Source organism: Phoenix dactylifera, chromosome 2, assembly GCF_009389715.1.
Source record: "Phoenix dactylifera cultivar Barhee BC4 chromosome 2, palm_55x_up_171113_PBpolish2nd_filt_p, whole genome shotgun sequence".
Lineage (NCBI taxonomy): Eukaryota > Viridiplantae > Streptophyta > Magnoliopsida > Arecales > Arecaceae > Phoenix > Phoenix dactylifera.
Window position 1 is genome coordinate 3692270 of NC_052393.1, and position 26086 is coordinate 3718355.

Here is a 26086-nt window from a genome sequence, read left to right on the forward strand (position 1 = left end):
CTATCGAGCCCATTCTTCTTCATTTCGTCTATACTATTTCAAACAAATAGTATTGGGGTTAACAATTTTAGAAATAACTTTAAAAGAACAAAGTCTACGAAGCTCTCAAATTGCCCATGATATTTAGTGTACCCAATACATCAAGTTGCATTCCTTAACTACTAAATTTTTTTGTACAAGATGCATAGGTGATCACCTTCCTTGTTATTTAATAATCATTTGTGAATAATGCATCTGCATTGTTTTCAAGCTTTCATGAGCTTATCATCCGTTGGATCACCTCATGAAGGTCTTTTTTTTATTGCATATTCCCCATGGCCTGCACCAGACAAAAACAGCCGGACATAATAGTTGTGATTATTGAAGAAAATCATTATCACTTGAAAAAAAGTACGATAAAGTCTGATTCCCTTAATAACCCATCCGACATGGCACCTCATGATTGGTCTAGCTTCATGCGGACCACTCCAACTTCTACGAACTACACTAATCTCGTCGTGCCACGTCGAACGGCTACGTAACTTTTCAAGTGGATCGAATTGGATTTAATTCTTAATCGCATGCGAACCGTACCTTCGGTCTTCGTTAGTTAACGAGAAGCCGCGGTCCTCCGTACACCTTACAGCAACAGTCCACGTGTCTCTCATACGCCCTCCACAGCATGCCCCATCGTCCCCATCCAAGAGCCAAGCTAATGTCGCACCCGTGGTCCCCACACGACATGTTCTCCAGCCACGTGGACCGAAACGGGTGGTGAATTCGGTAGAATTTGTTCCGGTTGGTGGGTGGCAAGGGAACTTCTCACGTGCGTGAGCGGGCGCCCCCAGAGAATTTTCCTTATAAAAAACGGCTCTGCAAACAAACAAACCTCGACACTTACTTCAGCAAAAAAAAAAAAAAAAACAAAACAAACAAACCTCGCGCTGCTTCCAAAAGACTAAAACACCCTTTCCCTTTCCGGATCTTATTTGATTTCATCAGGCCTTGGACGCTGGCATTTCCTACCTTCATCGTCCAACTCCGGACCCGGAGATCTCCAACCCGTCCATCCCACACGAGCCGTCTGATGGGAGGCGGCGAAGAGACCAAGCCGTCCATCCTGTACGACCCCTCCGCCTCCACCCAGCCCCTCCTCTCCGCCGCCGACCCCGCCGCCCCCCCGCAGGACGCCGACGACGACGACCAGTACCCCCCGATCTCCTACCAGCACGGCCCTCGCCCCCTTCGCGACCTTCCCGCTCTCATACTCTTCCTCCTCCTCTCTCTTTCCACCATCGCCCTCGGCCTCGTCGCTGTCGCCCGCCGCAACCCCGCCGCCTCCCGCGTCTCCTCCTTCGTCTTCGACCCCGCCTCCTCCTCCTGCGTCCTCCCCTCCTCCAATACTCTCTCGCTCTCCCTCTCCCTCTACTCCTCCTCTTCTTCCCCTTTCTTGAAGGATCTCATCTGGACTCTCGTCGTCACCCTCCTCCTCTCCGGCCCCATCGCCCTCGCTGTCCTCTGGATCCTTCGCCATTACCCCAAACAAGTGGTGTACACTGCCCTTCCCTTCTTCATCCTCATCCCGGCCTTCGTCAATGTCTACTGGTTCGCCGCCTGCGCCCTCAGCCACGGGTGCCGCCACTCCTTCCCTCTCGCCTACCGAATCCTCACCCTCATCTTTATTTTCCTCCTCATCGCTATCATCCTTTGGATCATCGTCGCCAACTGGCACCGCGTCGAGCTGACCGTGCGGATCGTCCGGATATCCGCCGCCGCCCTCGCCAGCAACATCAGCCTGCTCGCCATTCTTCCTGCGTTGGGACTCGGGCTCCTGGTGTACTTCACCCCAATTGTGGTGTTCTTGGTGTATTCGACCTGGAACGGGAAGGTGGTGCCGAAGGAGAAGGAGGGCGCCGGTGGGGAGTATTATTTGTGTGTTTGGAGGCAGGATGGATGGGTGCCGGCATACTTTGCGCTGGCGATCATCACGATGGTTTGGTCAGTGGCGACAATGGTGGAAGCACAGGTGTATGTCATTAGTGGGACGATCGCTCAGTGGTACTTCTCCAAGGAGCGGTCCAAGCATATCCGAAACATAAGGAGCTCTTTGAGGTATGATTGATGTTCTTATCCCCTTTCCATCTTTCTTTCTGCTAGCTGGAAAGAGAACTAATGGTGGCTCTCTGGTTATACTGGCCGGTTTATACAGTAATTTCCCTTGTTCAAGATGCATCTCTTTTTCGGTAGATTGGTATGTAGTTTAGATTATGTGGTCACGATGCTGCATTCGTGAACTCATGAGGTCGACTTACAATTTAATTGTCCATGTAGAAACGAGATGTAATCCATGCTCTGGTTTTCATTTGCTTGCTTGCTTTTGATCTTTAGGACAAAAATTGAACTTTCCTTGTTCCAGCAAAGAAAATATATATGATGCTAGATGAGAAAAGAAAACTAGATTTCGACTTGCTTAGATTTCTTTAGTTGTAGGCTGAAATTTTTATTGAGGTGAACATAGGTGTGCGTTTCCTTAACGTAGCACATCTAGTAATTTTCCTTTCCAAAATATTGTGGTCGTAGAGAAAGTTGGGTGGGCATTTCTGACCGGGCAGCGCATCCTGATCACTCTTGCCCAGAAGTTATCCTATTTGATGAGGTTGACTTGTTAAACTTTGCAAAGCATACAAACTGCAAGAGCTTCTTTTAAACTTAGAGAGCTGACAATATGGGTAACTGCTACCAGATTCTTTGTGTAAACTTTAGAAGTCTTATTGCTAGATTTAACCATAGTCACTTAACTATGATCATATTTAAAAAAAAACTTATACTATTTACTTGAGGATCTCAAAAGTATTCTCAGAATGGCACTTTTTCTGACAATGGTGCTTCATTTCCCAAGAATTCAAAGGCTGCCAAGATTAAGGATTTCATTTTTGTCCTGAATAAAAGGACTATGACAACCTTTGGAAATTGGTGAACTTTTAATATTCTTTTGATTTAGTTGATAGTTACACTAAGAGTAAAATATAAAGGAATCCCTCAATTGCAATTTAAAAGGACAACAAAATGGCTTTTTAGTTGGGCACTGTTGGTATGGCTGTGAGGTTGGCGAACTATTAGTTACATACTTGAGTTTGGACTTAATGTTGGGAAATTGTATGCATATGATGAGATTAGTTGGATAAGATCTTTTGAGGTTACAGTAAAGTGATAAACTAGCAACATTTAATCTATTTGTGCTCCTCATCTACTAGTAAGCCTTCTTGCGACAATGCAGCTAAGGATTTTCCCTAGCGACTTCTTGTAGAGATTAAATGGTGGTTGACCAAAATGGGAATTTAGTGTTGGCTATTGGGATAACGTCGCAAGGACAAGACCAAGAGCTAAGGCGGTCAGGTTGAAAAAGCTGGACCAAATGAGAGCACTTACTTGTGAGTAGTTCTGAAGGTTTAGGATTGGAGAAGAGGTGGTTTGGGCTTTGGAGAAATATGATTGATTACAAAACTGCACAGGAAGAGTTTATTTGGCTAAGATAGCTATATTAGGTTGATTCATGGATTGCACAAAATATCATTAGTGGGAAAGGTTGCTATGATAGTTTGGAAGAGGTAAAAAAAAAAATGAAACTGCAGCTATTTTGGTAGGGATGCGGGCCTTTTGGTTATGTATGTTATGTCACGCCCCGGATCCGGATCCGTGACACGGCCGTGCTATTGCCGACTACCGCCCACAATAGCACGCAGCCTCATACCTGGGAAATAGGGTAGTCAAACCAACCAAATCTTTTCATGTGTATTCATCTAGTACAACATGCTGGTCAGTACCCAAATACAGAGCTTCTACGTAGTTTATATACACAAAAGTATATACTTGCTTTACCCCAAAAGAAAGAAGCGCTAATACCAAATTAACGTGTCTCTGGCAGCTATCAGTGGTGAGGATCTGAAAAAAAAAAGTAAATAAACGGATATGAGCTACACGGCTCAGTAAGTAATCCTGCATAATCCTACCGGATCAACCAGTAGACTAAACATGTAAATCAGGGTTTTGAGAAGCTGACATGCATGTTTATCTAATAATCATCATGGCATAATAAGTATGCGATTTAAACAAAGCAGTAGTGCAAATCACAATAATTTTCATAATATATGCATATGAAACCGTGCCCCCCGGCATGCCGTGGTCCTTTTTCTCTCGGATGCTACTACGAAGTCCATTCGGCCACTGGCGGGGCCAGCTAGTCATTCTCGGCCACTAGCAAGGCCAGCGAAGTTATTCTCGGCCACTAGCAAGGCCAGCTCAGTTGCATTCGATCAGTAGCATCTTTGAGCCCGTTACAGTGCCTCTTGGCTAACTAAGACTTTATAAACTTACATGCATGATTAAAATATCAGTATCATCATGTCGCATACATAGCCATAGCTTCTGGGATCATGCAAGTTACTTATGCATTGTAACATATCAGGCATGAAACATATATACTTAAAATAAATGCTTAGGAAACATTAATAACATAATATGATCCATAACAGGATTAGGACAGGTTACTTACATTCTTCACTAATCATGCATACAATTCAAATTGTATAAAAAAACACTGGTTCATCTTATAAAACGTATTACAAGATCTACGATAGGATTAAGACAGATTACTTACCTCAATTCGCTTTCCAAATTGCTCAAGTCCAGGTGATAGATCCTTAATCACCTAAAATCATGTCATAATAACAATATGTTATTTTCTTTTCTACCTGAAATTTAGCCCAAGCCTAATTCCTCTGTATTGGGGTCTTGGCTGGGCTCATAAGTCTTAATTGGCCTTCCAATTGGCCACTAAGCTTAATTCCCAGCTTAATTGGGTTTAATTTCGGGTTTAGGGTCACTGTGACCCGTTTGGGCCTGAGTCAGGGTCAATCCGGGATCAATTTGGCCCCCAAATTAATTACATTGGCTTGAATTGGGCTTTAATTGGTTAAATTTATAGTCTGGCTTGTCCAGACTTAGCCCAATTTGATTGGGCTCGGGTTTAGTCAAATTTGGCTAAACCCTTTCCCTTTTTCTTTTTCTTTTTCTTCTTTTTTTTTTTTTCTCCTTCTTCTTTTCTTCTCCTTCCCGAAGCTTCCTCCCCTCCTCCTCTCTTTCCTTCCTTCTCTCCCGATCCCTCTTTTCCTTCCCCCTTTCTTCTCCCGTGAAGGGAGGAAAGTGAGCTCGAGAGAGGTCGGGCCACGGCCGGCGGCGCCTGCCGCCGGGCTCGCGGCGTCCTCGGCCGAAGCTTCTTCTCCCTTCGTCTCTTTCATCCCGATCTCCTCCCTTCTTTCTTCTTCTCTTCTTCCTCTCACCTTCCCCCTCTTCTCCCGTGAACACAAGGGAAGGAAGATCCCAAGCTGGAGCTTGAGAGGAGGGCGATGGGGCTCTCGGGAGGGCCAGTCGAGACCGGCGGCGCCTACGGCGGCCCTCCCTTCTCCCGCGGAGGAGAGACGCGCCGGGAGAGCTAGCGGCGTCGCGGGATGCCCGCGACTGAGCCCACGGCCGCTCCCCGCGGTGGTCGTGGCGCTCACGGCCGACTGCAACGCCGCGGTGCTCGCGGCCGGGGCCAGCGGCACCGGCGATGCTCGCGGCCGCACGCGGTGAGCCCTGTTTCTTCCCCTTCCTTTCTGTCTTTGTTTCTTTCTTTGTTATCTTGAATAAATCAGGAGGAGAGAAGGTAGAGGGCTTACCTAGCTTTTGGAAGAAGCCACGAGCACCTTCTCCGGCGACAGAAGTAGGTTTGGCAAACCCTCTCTCTCTTTCTCTCGTTCGGTGTTTAGGGGGGTCTGTGATTTGGGGTTGCCGGCAGAGGCTTAAATATTTGTTTAGAGGATGAAACCCCCCTCTGAGAGGTCCCATCCTCTCCTTTCCTCCATACTTCGGGACTGGCCGCCGCCCCCCCTGTCTCCGGCGCGCCGGCATCGGCTGCCAGCAGGGGGTGCGGTAACCCCTCCCTGTCGGTCTTATCCCTTCGTTTTTTTTTTTTTTCAATCATTATACAGCACTGCCCACAGTGAAATTTGGGCCCAAACCCTTAACTGGGCCCATTTCTTATTGGGCCTAGTAGGTTCTGGGCCCGGACATTACATCCTACCCCCCTTAAAATAAATTTCGTCCTCGAAATTAGTCATACCTTAAGGTTCAGGCTTTAAAAGTATTCAACCATCGAGTCACCCTCTAGTTCTCGGTTAGTCTCCCTCTTAAAATGCTTGCTGATAAGATTTTAGCAAAATCATGGCATCTCAAAACTTGATCCCTTCTATTTATGATATAGGAGTTCTTTTGATCTCTTCCAAAAGAAGACTAATCTTCCCTCCTTAGATGCTATAATCCTTGGCCCGAGAAATTAATTGCTTTCAGTTAAGTCCACACAAAGATCGTAATCGGCTTAACAAAAATAGGTGAGAGCATTAGCATCAAATACTTTTCATAATCTATAATCTTCTTTCTTCTCTTAACCCTGCCTACAATTTTACGATCAACTTTTATCCTAGCAAAACTTCAAACCCCTTTTAGATAGGTAGATCGAAGATGTCATAGCTAGGAGTAGGGAACATTTCAGATCTAAGCCCAACCAAGGCACCATCAATCCGTTAATACTAAATTTAAGATGCCAAGATTCTCCCGGGAGTTGCCAATACTAGAAAAACTCACTGGTGAAAATTATACAGCTCTCTCTCTCCAGATTATTCATAGAATCAACATCTTAATTCTGAATAAGAAGATCAAGTTTCTTTGTCAAAATATCAACTTCTCTTGATTAACCGATCTATCACAAGATTAGATCATAAACAACTCTAATCCACTCTGGATAGAAATTCCTTGTAGTCTACTGACAACCTCAATTTCTTTCAATCAGATGGAGGGTTGATATTAATTAAAGAAACTCAAGCTTCAAGTTTAGGAGGACGGAGGTTTATATCAGCATATTCCAGATCTGAGATCAAAATTGATGATCCGTTAATTCTAGTCTCGAGATGCTAAGAATTTCTTAGCACGACATAAAACTGGAGAATTTAGGATAGCACAGTGCTATCCAGAAATCAGAACATTCTCCTTTTATTTATCCAAAAAAAATCTTACTATACAAGAAAACAGATCAAAACTTTTTGAATCAAAAGAATAATACTTCTGGCCAACTTAGATAAATAATTCCGATCACTATGTTTTCGCTGCGCATTCTGATCAAATTCCTTTGAATTCACAAATAACTTTTGATCAACATACTATTTGCCTACAAACAGAACTATTTAATTCCTCATCTGTATTTGCACTTCAAATCTTTCCTCCATCTAGATCGTATGTTACTTAGCTAGAACTTCCTTTTGCCTTTTCATGAACGAGTAAAGAAAGGGTATCCCAACATAAGATCCCCTTAAATAAGTAACGATGCTTTAAATAAATTTTACATTTTCAGCAACTTCATTCATATAAAATGAGCCAAAAATATTCTTCAAGATTGGAAATTATCCCAGAATTTACTAAATGACTTCCAATCAAAATACCAATCTTGCATTGTAATTTGAAAAGATCTAATATGTCACATTCCAAGTAAACAAAGGAGAAACTCTTAAATGTCATTCTCAGATATATTTTCCTTCTATACAATAGTTTCATGCATAATTGTCATACAGATTTTAACCTCGAAGAATATAAAAGCTTTCCTTGTCCAAGCCTTAAACAACTTATGAATAAACCCTATCCTGCTATCAAAATAATTAACTTCAAACTAGAAGTATCATCCACAGTACCCAGTACCAAGTTAAACTTCCAATATCACCTATATACTGATACATAAATAATCACAATGTACTTTAATATTCCATGGCTAGTATTCCACTTAACATCAGTCAAAATTTAATTTAATCATAATCCAAAATACAAATTACTCCGTCGAGAAATCTCCAAAATAGCTTTTTCTTATTTTGGCATGGCTCGTTAGCATTCTGATTCAAAACACCAAAATCCTTAGTAGTCTTAAATCTTAAGCTCTAATACCATACCTGTCACAATCATGCCCCTAGAATGGCTTTGTATTAGCCCTAGCTTCTTTCTTTTTGTTGCTCATTATCACCTATCAAAATATTTGTGTCAAGCAATTTTCGTGACTGACCGATGATACGACCAATAAAATCTTTTCTTTCCTTTCCGGTTATGCGGAATCTCACTAAATGAGACTTAACTACCCATTTCCTTAAAATTTTTTTTTTTTTTTTACTCATGGTTAACCTATTGCTCTGATACCACGAGATGTCACGCCCCGGATCCGGATCCGTGACACGGCCGTGCTATTGCCGACTACCGCCCACAATAGCACGCAGCCTCATACCTGGGAAATAGGGTAGTCAAACCAACCAAATCTTTTCATGTGTATTCATCTAGTACAACATGCTGGTCAGTACCCAAATACAGAGCTTCTACGTAGTTTATATACACAAAAGTATATACTTGCTTTACCCCAAAAGAAAGAAGCGCTAATACCAAATTAACGTGTCTCTGGCAGCTATCAGTGGTGAGGATCTGAAAGAAAAAAGTAAATAAACGGATATGAGCTACACGGCTCAGTAAGTAATCCTGCATAATCCTACCGGATCAACCAGTAGACTAAACATGTAAATCAGGATTTTGAGAAGCTGACATGCATGTTTATCTAATAATCATCATGGCATAATAAGTATGCGATTTAAACAAAGCAGTAGTGCAAATCACAACAATTTTCATAATATATGCATATGAAACCGTGCCCCCCGGCATGCCGTGGTCCTTTTTCTCTCGGATGCTACTACGAAGTCCATTCGGCCACTGGCGGGGCCAGCTAGTCATTCTCGGCCACTAGCAAGGCCAGCGAAGTTATTCTCGGCCACTAGCAAGGCCAGCTCAGTTGCATTCGATCAGTAGCATCTTTGAGCCCGTTACAGTGCCTCTTGGCTAACTAAGACTTTATAAACTTACATGCATGATTAAAATATCAGTATCATCATGTCGCATACATAGCCATAGCTTCTGGGATCATGCAAGTTACTTATGCATTGTAACATATCAGGCATGAAACATATATACTTAAAATAAATGCTTAGGAAACATTAATAACATAATATGATCCATAACAGGATTAGGACAGGTTACTTACATTCTTCACTAATCATGCATACAATTCAAATTGTATAAAAAAACACTGGTTCATCTTATAAAACGTATTACAAGATCTACGATAGGATTAAGACAGATTACTTACCTCAATTCGCTTTCCAAATTGCTCAAGTCCAGGTGATAGATCCTTAATCACCTAAAATCATGTCATAATAACAATATGTTATTTTCTTTTCTACCTGAAATTTAGCCCAAGCCTAATTCCTCTGTATTGGGGTCTTGGCTGGGCTCATAAGTCTTAATTGGCCTTCCAATTGGCCACTAAGCTTAATTCCCAGCTTAATTGGGTTTAATTTCGGGTTTAGGGTCACTGTGACCCGTTTGGGCCTGAGTCAGGGTCAATCCGGGATCAATTTGGCCCCCAAATTAATTACATTGGCTTGAATTGGGCTTTAATTGGTTAAATTTATAGTCTGGCTTGTCCAGACTTAGCCCAATTTGATTGGGCTCGGGTTTAGTCAAATTTGGCTAAACCCTTTCCCTTTTTCTTTTTCTTTTTCTTCTTTTTTTTTTTTCTCCTTCTTCTTTTCTTCTCCTTCCCGAAGCTTCCTCCCCTCCTCCTCTCTTTCCTTCCTTCTCTCCCGATCCCTCTTTTCCTTCCCCCTTTCTTCTCCCGTGAAGGGAGGAAAGTGAGCTCGAGAGAGGTCGGGCCACGGCCGGCGGCGCCTGCCGCCGGGCTCGCGGCGTCCTCGGCCGAAGCTTCTTCTCCCTTCGTCTCTTTCATCCCGATCTCCTCCCTTCTTTCTTCTTCTCTTCTTCCTCTCACCTTCCCCCTCTTCTCCCGTGAACACAAGGGAAGGAAGATCCCAAGCTGGAGCTTGAGAGGAGGGCGATGGGGCTCTCGGGAGGGCCAGTCGAGACCGGCGGCGCCTACGGCGGCCCTCCCTTCTCCCGCGGAGGAGAGACGCGCCGGGAGAGCTAGCGGCGTCGCGGGATGCCCGCGACTGAGCCCACGGCCGCTCCCCGCGGTGGTCGTGGCGCTCACGGCCGACTGCAACGCCGCGGTGCTCGCGGCCGGGGCCAGCGGCACCGGCGATGCTCGCGGCCGCACGCGGTGAGCCCTGTTTCTTCCCCTTCCTTTCTGTCTTTGTTTCTTTCTTTGTTATCTTGAATAAATCAGGAGGAGAGAAGGTAGAGGGCTTACCTAGCTTTTGGAAGAAGCCACGAGCACCTTCTCCGGCGACAGAAGTAGGTTTGGCAAACCCTCTCTCTCTTTCTCTCGTTCGGTGTTTAGGGGGGTCTGTGATTTGGGGTTGCCGGCAGAGGCTTAAATATTTGTTTAGAGGATGAAACCCCCCTCTGAGAGGTCCCATCCTCTCCTTTCCTCCATACTTCGGGACTGGCCGCCGCCCCCCCTGTCTCCGGCGCGCCGGCATCGGCTGCCAGCAGGGGGTGCGGTAACCCCTCCCTGTCGGTCTTATCCCTTCGTTTTTTTTTTTTTTTTTCAATCATTATACAGCACTGCCCACAGTGAAATTTGGGCCCAAACCCTTAACTGGGCCCATTTCTTATTGGGCCTAGTAGGTTCTGGGCCCGGACATTACATGTTATGCTACCAATACTATTTTTAATTTTTTGTCATCTAGTGGTGACCCTCACGGTTATCCTAATTATGATCCTTAAATTATGAGCACTTTGTTTCCATATTCATTTCCATACCTAAGGTGGAAGGCTTCTAAGTTGAAGGATTTAAAAGGAGGAAGGGAAAACCTAAACTGAGAAAGCTAGAAGTTGTGTTAAAAAAAGGATATTGAAAATCTTAATATAATGTTAGAGGACTCCTAGATGGGAATGCTTGGTGATGGATGATTTATATAGCTGAACCCAATTTGTTGGGACATGGCTTCTGATGGTATGATTATGATCGTTTCCTTAGCTGGCATTATGCTCTCAAATAAGCCAGTTTTTCATTTGTTTTCTTTAAAGACCTTTTTTCATTAAACACTATTCACTACATTGCAACTTATGCATTGAACCAAATAGGATATGGAATTAAATGATGGGTTGCAAGGATTTAGGTGTCAATACCTATTGCTCTGCACCATATAGTAAATACCATGCTGGCTAGGTATGGGCATGATGTGTCTTTGAAGGGGGGATGGGGAGGCTTACTGCTGTATTATGCATTTTAATTAGTGTTAATTTGTGCTGGCTGGTGTTAAGCGGTACAGACTTCATAGGAACCCCTTTTTCGTTCTCGGCATGAGCCATTGCATAAAGTTGATTCATAAATTTGCACCAACTGTTAATAAAATCAAACTTATGTTCCATGCTTGGAAATTATGGGAAAGAGTGATAGAACGAAGAATTAAGGCAAAGAAAAACCTCTAAATTATAGCCATATGTTCGGTAGGTAAATAATGGAGGCTATCTTTTTGCTTAGGCAATAGATGGGAAGGTTTTGAGAGAAGCAGAAAACCTAGACATGGTTTTATCGACTTGGAGAAAGCATATGAAGAGTATTATGAGGTGCAATTTCCTGGTCATTAGGGAAGTAAGTTTTGAATAAGTTATACCTTGAATTGTTGATGGCATGTATCTTAAGGCAGTGACAGTTGCCAGTGGTTATGGCGAGGCAAGTAAATTTGCAGCTGCAGTGAGTTCACATTGAGGATTAACTATAAATTCTGCATCCCAAGACTAGTCTTAGTTGAACTTATTGCTAATATTTAAGAAAATGTATTAGTGTTTGTTATTTTTGTAAGATATGGTGAGAAGTGGATGAGATCTGACTGTTCCGTTGGAATATGATTTCAACTGGCATACATAGATACATAAATACATGCAAAGTGAGGCCTTCATTAAAATTAATGGCAAAGATATACCACATTGTTATCAGCTTCACTGTAGATGAACTCGCTGCCAATATTCAGCAAAATATATTATAGTTAATATGTTATGTTCAAATGATATGATGCTGATGTATGAGAAAAGGATGAGGTTAAATTTTCATGTGGAATTATGGTGGAAAATCTTAAAAGAAGGGCCTTAAAGTCAGTAAAGACAAATGGAATTCCAGTGGACTACAAATGAAAGGGAGGTCTCATTTGATGGCCAAGACATACTACATAGCAATAAGTTCTGCTTTCTTGGATCCAATTGTAAAATAAACAATGACACGATAGACTAATGCATTCAAAAGGATTAGCACTAAGTGGATAAAGTGGAGAGATGCTTATCGTGTTATGCATCTCATGTGTTCCTCAGCAGAGGGGATTTTTCCTTTTCTTAAATGGCAGAAAGGACCATACTGTTGTATGCTTTCTAATACTGGGCAACAAGAGGTGTAAGAGAACATGATGAACATGGCATATATGAGAATATTGATGTGGATGTATGGTAAAGCTAAGAAGGTTAGAATTAAGAATGGCTGCATTAGAGGCATTGGAGCTGCCAGTGATCAGTCCCTGATAAGGAGAGGTGTTTGAATCTATGCTAAAGAGTCTAAAGAAGGGAGAGGAGGGCCTACACTAGCATTGATGGAGCAGTAACAGTGGATGCAAAAAGCTCATGGGAAAGATTGTTAAATGAAGATTCATACAGATGATTCAAAATAATTTGGTAAGGCAGTGAGGCTTGATGGTGATGATTAGGGATGGCAGTGTGTTTGCTTTTGCTTGATGATATTGAATATTGTAGATTTTTCAAATTTAGATATGGAACATAATATAGCAGTAACAGTGGATGTAAAAAGCTCATTGGAAAAGATTGTTAAATGAGGATTCATACAGATAATTCCAAAATAATTTGGTAAGGCAGTGAGGCTTGATAGTGATGATTATGGATGACAGCATGGTATGTTGAACCGGCCCGTACCAGCGGTTCAGCACGTACCGTACCGGTCCGGATCCTGACCGGTACGGTTCAGCCGTAGAAAATGGTACAGAGCCCGTACTGGCTGAACCCAGCCAGAGCCGGAAGGTAAGAAGAGGAGAGAGAAAGCGGGGGAGGTCGCGGCAGCGGCCTTGGCCTCCGCCCCCCGCTCCCCCCTTGCGGCCCTTCACGGGCGGCGGAGGCCTCTCCTCCCTCCCTCCCTCCCTCCCCCACTCGCTCTCTCTAGGCCTTCGTCTTCTCCGGCTCTGGCTGGGTCTGGTTCGGTATGGGCCCGGCACCGATTTCGGTTCTGAACAAGCCGAACTGATCTGGTAGGCCACCGGTACGCCTATTGGTACAGGTTCGGCATCTCTTTGATGACAGGGTGTTTGCTTTTGCTCGATGACATTGAATATTGTAGATTTTTCAAATTTAGATACGGACTATAACATAGACTCATGATTCTCTTTGCTGTGGCTGTTTGCTCTGTTTTATTCTGGTTATATTTGCGGTGGCTATTTTGTTCTATTTTCAAAATTAGATATGGAATTTAGCATAGACTCATGATTCTATATGCTGTGGCTATTTTATTCTGTTTTCTGCTTTGTTTTAACATTCTTCTAGAAGAGTGGTTAGAGGCTAGAAAATACTTGAAAACGTAAAATAGTTGGTCACCTATCCAAGTCATTGAACAAATGTAGCTTCTTTTCTCCATTATGTATCTTTTGTACAAGCAAGGTTTGGAAGTTGGGAAGCAATACTTATATTTTATTATTAGCTTTTGAAAGAGAAATTTCCAAAACCAGAATTGTTATTATTTATGAGGCAAACTAACTGCTTTTTTTCAACAAATCCACAATGTGAAACCGACACTCTTCATACAATAGCCTATTACATCTTCATATGACACCATAAACCTAATACCAAATAGGTGCTGGTACCAACACTATAAATCCAGTCATCAGCTCCAAAAAGACAAAACCCGCCCTAATCCTAAATTATGACGGAGAAACCCTAAACTCCCTCAAAACAATCATTAAAATAATAAACAACAGCAAAAAAGGGTGTCCCGATGAATTACTAGGATGCCAACCCAGCTCGAGCATCCAGATAATACTGTCCCAACCCAGTCCTTGACCAATACCATGTTTAGGACTGGGATTTAAAACCTGAGTCACAGATGTTGTTAAACAGAAAGCTCAGCATTGTTTATTGCTTGTCCAATGAATGCTATGATACATTTGTATATAGATACTTTCATATAAACATTTCGTTGGTTTTCATGATTAATTTCCTAATATATGCAGGAATGCTTTTGGTCCCTCCTTTGGTACAGTATGTTTTTCAGGAATGGTAATGGGTGCTATCCGTGTCATCCGTGCTGTTGTAGATAGTGCAAAGCAAGAAGATGTGGCTCAAGGATGTGTGAATCTAATGCTCAAGTGCTGTGCTAATTTCTTGCTGTCAGCATGCGACTTTGTCAACAAGTTTACTGTAAACTTTGCTGCGATAACGGGTGAAGGATACTGTTCTGCTGCTAAGATGGCATATGAGCTTCTAAAGCGGAATCTTCTTTCTGCTGTTTTTGTTGAGACAGTCTCCACACGCATACTGGCTGGAATAATTTTTGTTCTCTCGGCGTTGTACGCTATAGTGGTATGTTGAGCCTATTAATTTCTCATTGTTATATCTAAGGTACACCATCTCGGTACCAGGCTCTGTACTGGTGCCATCTTATTATTATGTCACTACGTCCGGTACATAAACCGGTTCGACATACTGAGTGGCGATCTGCCCCTTCTTACCACATACCAGTATTGAACTAGTACAGTTCGGTATGGTACACCCCGTACCGTCTGGTTCAGTATGGTGTACCTTAGTTATATCTAGTAACTTCAATGTCCTTTTGTAGAGAGCAATGAATAATGCATGTACCTGTGATAGATGAAGTGTTTCAGTTTATGCCATAGTATTTTTCATCTAATCAGACAATTATCGCGACTGTAAACAGGGTCATCACCCAGCTATCTGTTTTTAGGTTGATTAGTTGTCTTTCGTGGTATTTTTGGGCGAACATGTATAGTCTATTTTTATACCGAGATGCTTTGGATAAATTACAGTTTTGTTTGAAATCTCATCGAAATTAGATTCTGCATACTCTTTTCATTCTACTGATTCTTAGGCTTGCATTTTTAAAAATCTCCTTAGTTTTTTTAAATTTAGCATCTATTCAAATCCTGCTTGAAATGGTGAACTGATGTCACAAACAAAGCTGGGCTTAAATGAGTTGATAGTGGGCCTTGGATCAGGCCTTTTTGCCCTCCAGAAATGGTTTAATGTTTGTTGTTGACAACATGACATCCTTTTAATGGTATACTGGAGACTTTTGGGATCTTCAATGAGAAAATAAAGGGGCTTGTATAGCTTTCAGATTTTAGATTTCTTTCTTCCTTTGCAAGGATTTGGAAGAAAATTAGTGGCATTTGTTGTGGTCTTTTGTACTTGTTCTCCGATATTTTATAGCTAGCAATTTTATAGAAGTGGAGAGGTTTGCAGGAAAGGGACTGGTTTGCTGTTGTCTGGACACAGAAGTAGTGAAAGGGCCATCTTCAGCCTCCTTTTCTCCTTGTAACCTCTCCTTTTGTTTGCAAAATCTCCTTGTAGTCTTCAGCCACCTTTTCCTTTACCCTGTCCCTTTTCCCCTCTATTTCTCTTCTTTCTCTCTACTTTTTTCTTACTGCCGTTTCTTGGCTAACATTTACCTCCCCCCGCCCCGTACCGGGCATACCGACACTGAGTAAGGAGGGTGTACATTAGCTTTTTCGTAAGAAATCCTCAATTCACCCTTCTTTGCCCATCAGCAGAAAAATTTCTTGGCTAACATTCCTATGGAATCCCTTAAAAACCTAATATTCATATCTATTAGTCTCCCTGTAGATTGTACATGATCCCAACTTTAGGAAGATGAATCAAAGTGGTATCATGAAACTTCTATACTAAGTCGAGAGTTCTTACTAAGAGGATGAGCCCAAATATAGAGGCTGTAATGTTGGATATCAAGAGGATGCTCATGCTGTTAGCGAGCTGTGTACACCTAAAGGTTCCACCCTTCCATCACAAGATCTCTTGGTCACTTACTACACAGCAATTAGACTTGGAGGATAAGAGAGACACTGAGAGATTACAACTTGAATGGAGGCAAGCCTTCTGTCTTCTAATATTATGTTTAAAATTATGAAGGAACCTGACTGTTTGTCATTCCATAAAATCAAGACTGGTCAACCTTCATATTCACTAGATATTTCACAAGAGACTCGAAAGGTTGAAAGAAACTCTTCCTGCAAAAAGGTCTGTAATGATTTGGAAATCTATTGGATCATGAGGGTTGGAATAACACCAATAATTTAAAACTCTATCATAAACATGCTGGAAAAGTGTGTAAAATGACTTTAGTATGGGAAGCACCAGAACTTTCTTTCCAAGGAAATAGTTAAGAGGTTTTAGTTATAGTTAGAATATACTATTTCTAGTTATGGACATGTTGGGAAAAGGCTTAATGGTGGGATTTATGTTGAGATTATGGGCAATCCAATGTTCTAATCATGCATAATGTTATCCTGTGATTGTTTAGACTTTAGACCAAGGATGGAGGAGGTTAAAATAAAAAACTTGTTCTATAAATAAATCTTTCTGAGTCTCAGTCTAGAAATCTGTTGCAGCGAGCTGAAAAGAAAGATGTTATTAGCTTGGACCAAGGGATAAGTAAACCTCTCTTTATTTGAATGCTTCATGCAATTGCATTTTGGTTTTTTAAGTTTTGCAAGAGAAACTATGTTTTGATGGATTCTGTGAAGACCAGAGCTCATTCAATTTTAGTCTGAAATCATGCAGCACGTATCTGGTCTATGTAAATATTGGATTGTCTTAGTTTTTGAGTCATGTTCATTTTGCATTCTCATTCTTGTTATGCTTATCTTATCATGGCACATTATCTTAGCAGATATCTTCGCAAACCATTTGGTTAAGTAAATTAAAAAAATGCATAGGCTGTGATCCATTGTACATTAGCTTTTATCATCCCTCATGATTCTGGAGCTCCGAAGAACTCCTCCAATACAAATGAGTTCTGAAAATTTATCAGTATTGCTCATTGCTTTGTTCATAATCTCTGTAATGGCAGAACTAACTTAAAAATGTTACATTTCTGAGTGGTTCATGGACTTCCAGAGAATTTGAAGCTAGGAATTTCTGGGTATGCATTGTTATAAAAGAAAACTAACATGTATATACACATAACTAGATGGACACTTCCCTTCTACTGTTTGCAGTGGTCAGAGAGAGAGAGAGAGAGAGAGAGGTCCTCTCTATGATGCTTCTTCACTTTTTCATGACACTTGCCATAATGAGATCTATTGTTTATATAAGAAATTTAAGCATGCGAATTCTAGTTTTCATTTCTGGAGTGCACGACACCAGAGTTGTACAGTAGCAAGATTCTTCTGAGAGCAAACGCACTAAAATTGGAACATCAATAAACTACAATAAAAAAACATATCTACTTTGAGAAGATTCTTGTTTCTCTTGCTCTTATGAATAACACGTGCTAAATGCTGTTACATACCTAAGTTTGATGAGATTTTCTGAATACGAAATTCATGCATTTCTGTTTTATCTTCTGATGAATATCACTACATCTGTGCCTTGAAGCAGGTTTGTGCAATTTTAAAAGCTGCGAGTGCTCTGGGTGCAGAAATGTATCTTGTTGCAGCCCTCGCATGGTTGCTGCTCATGGTGGTATTGGGTTACTTTGTTCACGTATTGGATAATGTTATCGACACCATTTACGTGTGCTATGCCATAGACAGGGATAAAGGGGAAGTGTGTAAGCAGGAGGTCCACGAGGTCTATGAACTTCTCCCTCTCAGTAGAAATCATAGACCCTCCCTTAACAACAGAACTCCATTGGTTGTATAATGATCTGCTTCTTACTCTTTGTATAATTCTGAGAATGTCATTTCATGGAGATTTCACGAGTAATAAGCGCTCTGCTGCCACTAGAGAAGTCAACAAATTGTGTGTACATTTGCCCCCAAATCATCATCGCTTGTATGATATCTGAACTTATGTTCCTCAGCTGTAGAAAATATGTAATCATAATTGTTGTCATGGTATGACATTTTTTTGATGGTGAGTTGCTTCTTATATGCTTTATCTGCTCCAGTTCTGTTTGCATATGGATTGTTATTGAATCCATGGGCGATTCAGAATACATTCTAGTGTTTCTGATGCTAAATATATGTTTGCTCGCTTGCACTGTGTTATACTTTTTCAAGGTTTCTGCTTTCATTTCCAGTTCAAGCATCCCCATATACATTTCTTCTCTCTCTCTCTCTCTCTCTACGCCTCGGGGGTTTCTCACCAGAAAATGACTATGCGGACCAAATCCGAGCTTTGGCTTTCAAGATCCCCAACTCCAGCTTGCAAGAAAAACCGGTGTTCGCTTGTAACGGCCTTATGTGAAGTAAAACCACGGGCGGCTGTTCGACGTCCAAAGCCTCATGACGTCATGGCTGCCGGCCCCTCTTTCTTAGTGACTTCATCCTCTCTCTCCCCCTCAAATCCTTTCAAAGAAACAATGGTTTCCTTCCTCCTTGCGTTCTTTCTTTTTAATGTAGATATTGGAACCCAAGAAGAGAGGGGACTTCAAACTCCGTCGTCATGGAGGAACGGTCGCTCCCTGAGACCGTGAGACGCCGACGTGGTCCGTCGCAACCGTAGTAACTGCCATGGTTGTCACTGGATTTATTCTCCGGCGATCCATACTTGGGCGCAGAAAGGTACGTAGCGGTGTTTCTTGATCTTCTGGCGTTCCTCGCTTTTGGATTTGGTTTCTTCTTTTAGGGTTCCTAACCATGTTCTTGATTTCCTGTGGATGGTCAGAACCCGAAGGAAAGCTCTTCTGGCCGCAGAGCTGATGGTGTTTGGCCTCCTGCCATTGTTGTTGGTCCACTGGACTGAGTGGGTCTCAAGGGTTTGCATCAAAGAGACGGCACCGAGCACCCTCTTCTATCATTGTGCGAAAGAAGATTTCGAGGATCATGTGTCGCCCCTCGGTGATCACTCATATACTCTGAACCGATCAGGGTTCTGACGGTTGGAGAGACATGGGTTCTGCGCCGAGGTGAACTATTTGATTGAGCTCATTCCGTTGAATTAGTTTCCTTTTCTTTTCAAGATAAACATAATGTGTTGTGTTGGCTTGTGTTATACCGGATTAATCCTATATCTCTTACATCTATGAGGTTTCTCCTCTTTGGATACACTTGATTTAGTGGGTCAGCCATGGTTGTATTTAGTTCTGTCTCGGTATACCCAACTTCCTTCTCGCAATTAAAATGACATCAAATTATTAAGTCATTATGCAAATTAATACCCAAGTTCCTTCTCGCAAATACGTCAAATTAGTGATTCATTATGCAATCAAACCGCCAAATTGCCCTATGACTTGATGTCAGACTAGTTGGAATACAGTAACATTTATTTGCAAGCAGAATTCATAAATGTTTGTTCTTGCTATGGCGGAAGGTAGTTTAGTAATATTTCTCACAGGTCAGAATTAGCAAATGTTGCATATTTCTTTCAGATGTCTTTATTTCTTTATTTATCTTAGATCTTTCATATTTGTATTAAATGTATTTATAGCATCATAATTTGATTGCTCTTTTTTTGTACGGTGTGCCACTTTGGGGTTATGCCATAATATGCACTTTTTAAAGTTTCCATGGTACTTTTCTTGCCCCTTATTTTGGTTCTTCAGAACTTAGTGTTAGAAATGTTAAATCATATTGTTTTTTTTTTTTGGGTTCTGCATTAATGTTGTATTGTCGTTACCATAAATGATTAAAGTTTATGCATAGAACAATTTTCTATTCCAAACCTACTATCAAAACTAACTAACAATACTTATACTGTGATAAATAAACTCAAATTGTTTAAGTCTTTCTCTAGTGGTTTCTTTTATATTGTTTTAACATAGCTTATGAAATTGTACTTGGTACATCGACTTTGTGGGAAATCAACACATCCTCTTGTTACATTAGAACCATCTCGTTGTTACGACTCACAATATGCTTTGGGTAAGTATTATCTTGTTATAAGAAATTTTTTTAACATACTTATGTCATATATCAACACTAATTCTTATTGACAGCTGGCATATCCATTCTAATCATATGCTTATTTAGAAAGTCTCCATCAATAACATAATTGAGCTAAGTTCGAAGGTAGTGCCATCAAATATGTTCACCTTTGGTTGCAAAAAATGACAACTAAGCTGTTCTGGTTTTTCCAATCAATATCTAATATGAATAATTATCATAGTAAGATACAATATTTTAGCTATGGCCAATGCAATATCTAGTTGAATAATTTCAGTGATGGTTTAGATTTAGTAGTCTTTAACAAACATTATTCACTTAACACAGGCAGGTCAAACAAGTTATTTCACTTGATGGAGGTTCCTAATTTTGCACTTTTATCTCAAAAAGTTGATATAGCAACATCCATGCTGTGCATGCCTACTTAGATATGTACATACACAGATATGCTTTTCCTTGTTTAAAATGGATTCCTGACTAGATAGGAAACATTTATTTCCTAGTTTTTTAAAGGCACAAAAAGGACAAGCAAGACATTAACTCATGAATTCAGAAAGTTATTTTTATGATGGAAATAGTGGTGGTGAGATAGATGGTGCCTACAAGAGATGGGAAGGAAATAGAAATATGATTTTTATGGGTTATTGGGTTATTGGGTCATGGAGGTCAACATGGTGAGGTGAAGCTATATTATCATTAGTGGATATTATTCTCCCAGATGTAACTCTATACAGGAAACTCTGCCAGAAAATTACAAGAGTATATGAGCCTTACAAAAGGAAAAGTACAATATGATGGAAGGACAACTTCTGAGGTCAGCAGAGGTTGGTGTTTTGCACTGTCTTATCTGGCACTGCACCTGTCTTTCACCATCTAGAGGAATGATGAAAGGACTAACTAAAGAGGATTTAGTGGATTTAAGAAAGTTGGCTCATTGATCTATATCAATCTGGCCATAAACTTTTGTGGAGATATAGACATGCAAATTTCTCAAACTCTAGGTTGGACAAGGGGATCAGGGTACTCAACATACCATAAATTTCTCACTTATATATATGAAATGAAGTCTAATAATGTCTCTTCGAACTTAGAAACAGAAATTGAAACATAGGGAACGGCACTTAATGTTCTAAATATTTGTCAGGGAAGCATTAACATTGCAGTCAACATTAATAGAAGGCAGTTAGATGCTAAGATGTAGGGTGGAGCAGCAAGATAGTTTGCAAAAAGAAACCCTATCAAGAAAATGGTTAAACATTGGGATGAAGAAATCTTCATCTAATAGAGTAGAAGAAAGGTAATATTTGGGGGCAACAAATTACTTTGTCAGTTTTAAAAGAATTCTTCTTTTGGATGGATGGTATAGCTTGGTTGGAAATAGCAAAACTTTAATGAAATTCCATGACTTCCAACACTTGTAGAGACATTTAAATGTTCAAGTATTTGGTAAACCTAATTAAGTATCTAGGATTGTTGTCAAATATTGTTTAACAAATGTATATCAAATTGAAAAGTCCAGAATAAATCATATGATCCTGATTTAACTTAGCTAATCAGATTCAGTATATCCTCTTCCAACCATTATTGCAAGCATCTAAACTTACATCTTAGGAATGGATCTTCCTAATTGCATGACAATAAATATTATAGTATTTTCTCCACCCTTTTCAATCCCTGTTAGAATCAACTTCATGCTGAAAATCCAGTATAAATATGAGCATAAAAGAGATTCTTAGAACAATTTTTTATACTTGTAGGTTGTAACTGAAGTTATGATCTTCATCTTGAGATGACCGTTTCACTATCATGCTATTCATTAGGTTGAGATCATGATTTGCTCTTGTAGCTCATTCATGTTGATGTCTTCAATAATTGTCTCATGCTTCTGCTTGTGTCGATGCATGTAGAACTTTCATAGCTACCTCACATTGGATAGAATAATGTCAAGAAGTGAAGATTTGACCACAGCTTGTCCATGTGAAGAAGGCCAATGAGAAGGGACGAAATAGGAAAGTGAGCACAATGGAATGAAAGGACAGCCAAGAAATGAATCCGCACCATAAGAAGGCAATGATCTCTTAGGAAATGTCTAGCATTGCATTTCATATTGCCAAATTTCCAGCTTGTTTCCCAAGTGACTTAAAATGTAGTGCTATGCTCAAAGCCATGAACTAGCATGCTCACACTTTGAGAACCTCGTTATGGTCTTGCAGATAATTTAGTAAAGCTTACGCTAGAATACTTATTGGTTTACATTTTGTAACGGACTTAGCTCTAGATATGTTGTTTTGATCTCTTAACTTCTATTGTTCCTAGGAATGAAACATCCATGGGAAGCTATTGTCACCTTGATAAATTGAGAGGGTATGCTATCAGTGTAAATTCTATATTTTTTCTTTGGGAGAAAAATTCAATTTAACTCATTAATACTGCTAGCTTGTACAAACAAATTAATTCCTTCTTAGATGTAAGTAGCCATTAGCCTTGGGGAAATAGCTCTTGGTCTTGGTTTATAATGAAATATGATTTAAATGAATTTTAGATACCTCTGATCATCTGTCTGTCAAGACCTTAGAGGTTCATGCTTTTATTTTAATTATGTACCATGTTTCTATCCAAGTATATCTAATTGTTGGTTGCTGCAGGATCCTTTTTCCAGTTTTGGTGCAGCTATTGCACTTCTCCGTTGTATGTTATCTTTACGCAGGTTGGACTCATCTCTCTGAACTAGTGCTGATCTTAGTATATTCCCCTTTGATGAATGCAAAATAAAATATGCATGACATAAACATCTTCATATTCCATTTTGATCGAACTAAAAGTTTTAGGTTCAGAATAAGTTCTACCCACCACCTAGAAAAGATGACGGTCTAGGTTTACCCACCATGTTCTTTAAATCTCATTTTCAGTTAGAGTTAGATTAACACCACTGTACTTCACAGCCAAAAAAAAGGGTGTGATGGAACTAACCCACCTCTCAGAGGAAAGCTAGATGATGTCATTTATTTTTAGGCTATGATTAACCTGATCCCATGAAATTTCACTTGCTGATTCATAACTATTTAATTATTTAGTTGTCTTTATGCAGTTTAGTTCTTGATGATTCTTCATGTCAATTGCTGCTGGGATTAAAATTTTACAATTCATTAAATTATGGATATTTTATTTTTCATCCACGAGTTTTCCACCTAGAATTCTGGTATCTAATGTTACAGATTGGGTCAAATCATAAGAAGGCATTAGTTGGAGAAGTTATTAGAGTGTCACTTCATCGGTGGCGAAAAAGAGCGAAGCATAAACTAGCAGGTGATAGTTGTCGTGCCAGCCTGACAACTGCTGGTTCTAGTGCTTCATTGGATTTGAAGGGAGATAAAATTGATGCAAAAATATGATGCATGCTTCTCCAAGGCCAGTGCACATGAGCTCCTCAAGACTTGAAAGCAGGTCAGGCTGGTGTAATGTAGTCTCTGAGCAGAAAGAGATTTTTGAATTGTTTCAAGATGATTGGCTTGTCCAGGTTTCTCGTTAGTTGGATCTGCTTAACAACAAATGGTGATGATCAACATGTTAAAGTAAGAGTCCTTCTATGGAATGCTTAATTTTTTCATTTCCGGAGTCCAAAGTTCAATGAAGGAGTGAACTGTGAACCCGTGGAACTGCAATTTTTGTTTATACAAGATGTAGTTTGACTACGAATCGTTCTAGTGACATGTTTTTGTCCGTAACACGTGGGGAAAAGAAATGCTGGTTTTGAGGGAAGATCTATGGGATCAGTTCAGAAAGAAAGTTTATCATAGATAAATAGTTTTTACTTGATAAGTTTGCACTTTAAACACATTAAGCTCCTGGTTTTAATGATATTGTGCTTATGACTTAGGGTTTCTTACTCTAAAGCATAGAGAGGGGAGGCTAGTTTATCCACTTGAAAGGAATATTTCCTTTCATATGTTGGACTAACCTAATAAAAAAAGAATATTACAGGGTATAGACCAAGTTTCGAACTTGCATCTACTTTAAGAACCCACTATAAAACCCAGATACAAAGCACCGGATCCGGTTGACACGCGTGAAAAAAAATAAAACCTTCAAAATTTGGGAAAAATTCTAGAAAAATCTTTAACCACAACATCAACAATCCCACGTTTTGGTCATCTATTATTGTAATTAAGGTGCCATCATGGTTGGTTCAACTAGTTAGTGCCCCAAGTGAAGTACATGAGGCATAACTATATGTTGGATATTTGGCTTGTAGACGGTGGCGTTGTTCTTTTTTCATTTTAACGTTATCTTTTTTCGCTTTAGGAAAGAGAGTTATGGAGAGGCAAATTTAGAAGCAGGCAGCAAGTTCAAGTTAAATGACCAATCTCTAGTTCATATACCGAACATGCATGATAATGCGACAATCCCACGTAGATCTACTTGGGCCCTATTTGGCTGAGCTGTTGGTAGTAGAGCTTTTATAAAAAACTATTTGTTGTTTGGTAACTATATTTCTAAAGTGCTGTAAAACTTTAATATCCGTTTGGTAAACAAACTAAGAAAGTATTTTTTGGTATAACAAAATGATCATAAAAAATATTGCATAGTATTATACAATAGAGCATAATAAGATATAATATGTATTAATATATAAATATATGATATAGTATAATATTACTTTTTTATCTATTTTATTTTTGTTCTTATTTTTTTACTACCTAGAGTAGAAGGTACGAGTGAGGTCAGCTATCGTGAGATCAAATATAATGTAATATAATATTATTATAATATAGTAACATAATATTATATACTATAGTATAATAATATAACATAATTTAATATTATATAACATAACACATCAATATATTATGATATAATGTAATATAATATTATATTTATAGTATAATATAATAATAAATATATAAAATATTATAATTATTATCATTATATATTAATATTTTATTAATATAATATTTTTAGGAACTAATTTTTGGGTTTTTTGTTTTCTTGTTGGGACTTTTGCAGATTTTTGCAATATAAAGAAATATTTTCTATAATTATAATATTTTATCATGGGTATTTTAGTTCAACAAGAAATAAAAATTATTAATCAAAACAACTTTTCGATGCATGCTAAAAGTACTTTGCCGAAGAAGTTCTATTTTGGAGCTCCTTTCAAGAAAATATTTTAGTTTTATGGTAAAGTTAAAACAATTTTTTGATTTTTTAACTAATATTTTTATTTTATTCAAAAGTTTGGAGGCCTTTTTAACTCTTTTCTTCCTATAATATTAGGGCTCGTTTGGTTCGCGGGAAGCATTTTTCCTCCTTGGAATATGATTCCTGAAAAATAAATTCTTAGGAAGAGGATGCGTAGGAAAGTACTTTTGGCATGTTTGGTTGACCATGGGAAAGTGACAAATTTACAAAGTGCTTATGTTTGGTTGGCCATCCACTTTTCTAGGAAAGTTATGTATAATTCCTATTATGCCCTTAATAAAAATTAAGTTTTAATGCCTCTTTAATGCTTCTTTAATGCTGAAGGGACTTTTTGAAAAAAAAAGTAAAAATGGAGTGATTCTCGCCTCATGGGAAAGTAACTTTCCCATATTTCTCATGGAAAAGACTTTCCCATAAAATATGGGAATCATATTCCCATGGAAATACAACTTTTTCCTTTCTCTTCTTTGAAAACTCTAACCAAACAAGAGCCATCTCATTACTTTTTCGTTGACCACAATTTTTCCTCTTCTTTTCCTAAGAACCAAACAGCCCTTAATGCGATGAGCCAAGTTATGTGGCGTGAGCCTAAAGTTGCATCTCGCGGCAGCACGCGACGCTGCCCATAAATCTAAAGTTCAAGCCACGGGTCGGCTTATTATTATTTGTCATCATCGAAGTAACAAGAAACAGACTAGACAGCTGATCTATTAGTATAACCGCACTGCCGTAGATTGTTTAGCCCGCAAGCAACAAGTCTA

At 39.8% G+C, this 26086-nt stretch overlaps 1 protein-coding gene across 1 annotated transcript; it reads left to right on the top strand.

Moving 5' to 3' along the window:
• Positions 1-993: 993 nt before the first annotated feature.
• Positions 994-18292, top strand: LOC103706164 (choline transporter-like protein 3). Its single transcript, XM_008790194.3, has 3 exons — positions 994-2091; positions 14277-14625; positions 17680-18292. Exons 1-3 carry the CDS (start codon positions 1067-1069, stop codon positions 17941-17943), a joined length of 1638 nt encoding a protein of 545 aa, XP_008788416.2. The 5' UTR covers positions 994-1066; the 3' UTR covers positions 17944-18292.
• Positions 18293-26086: the final 7794 nt, after the last annotated feature.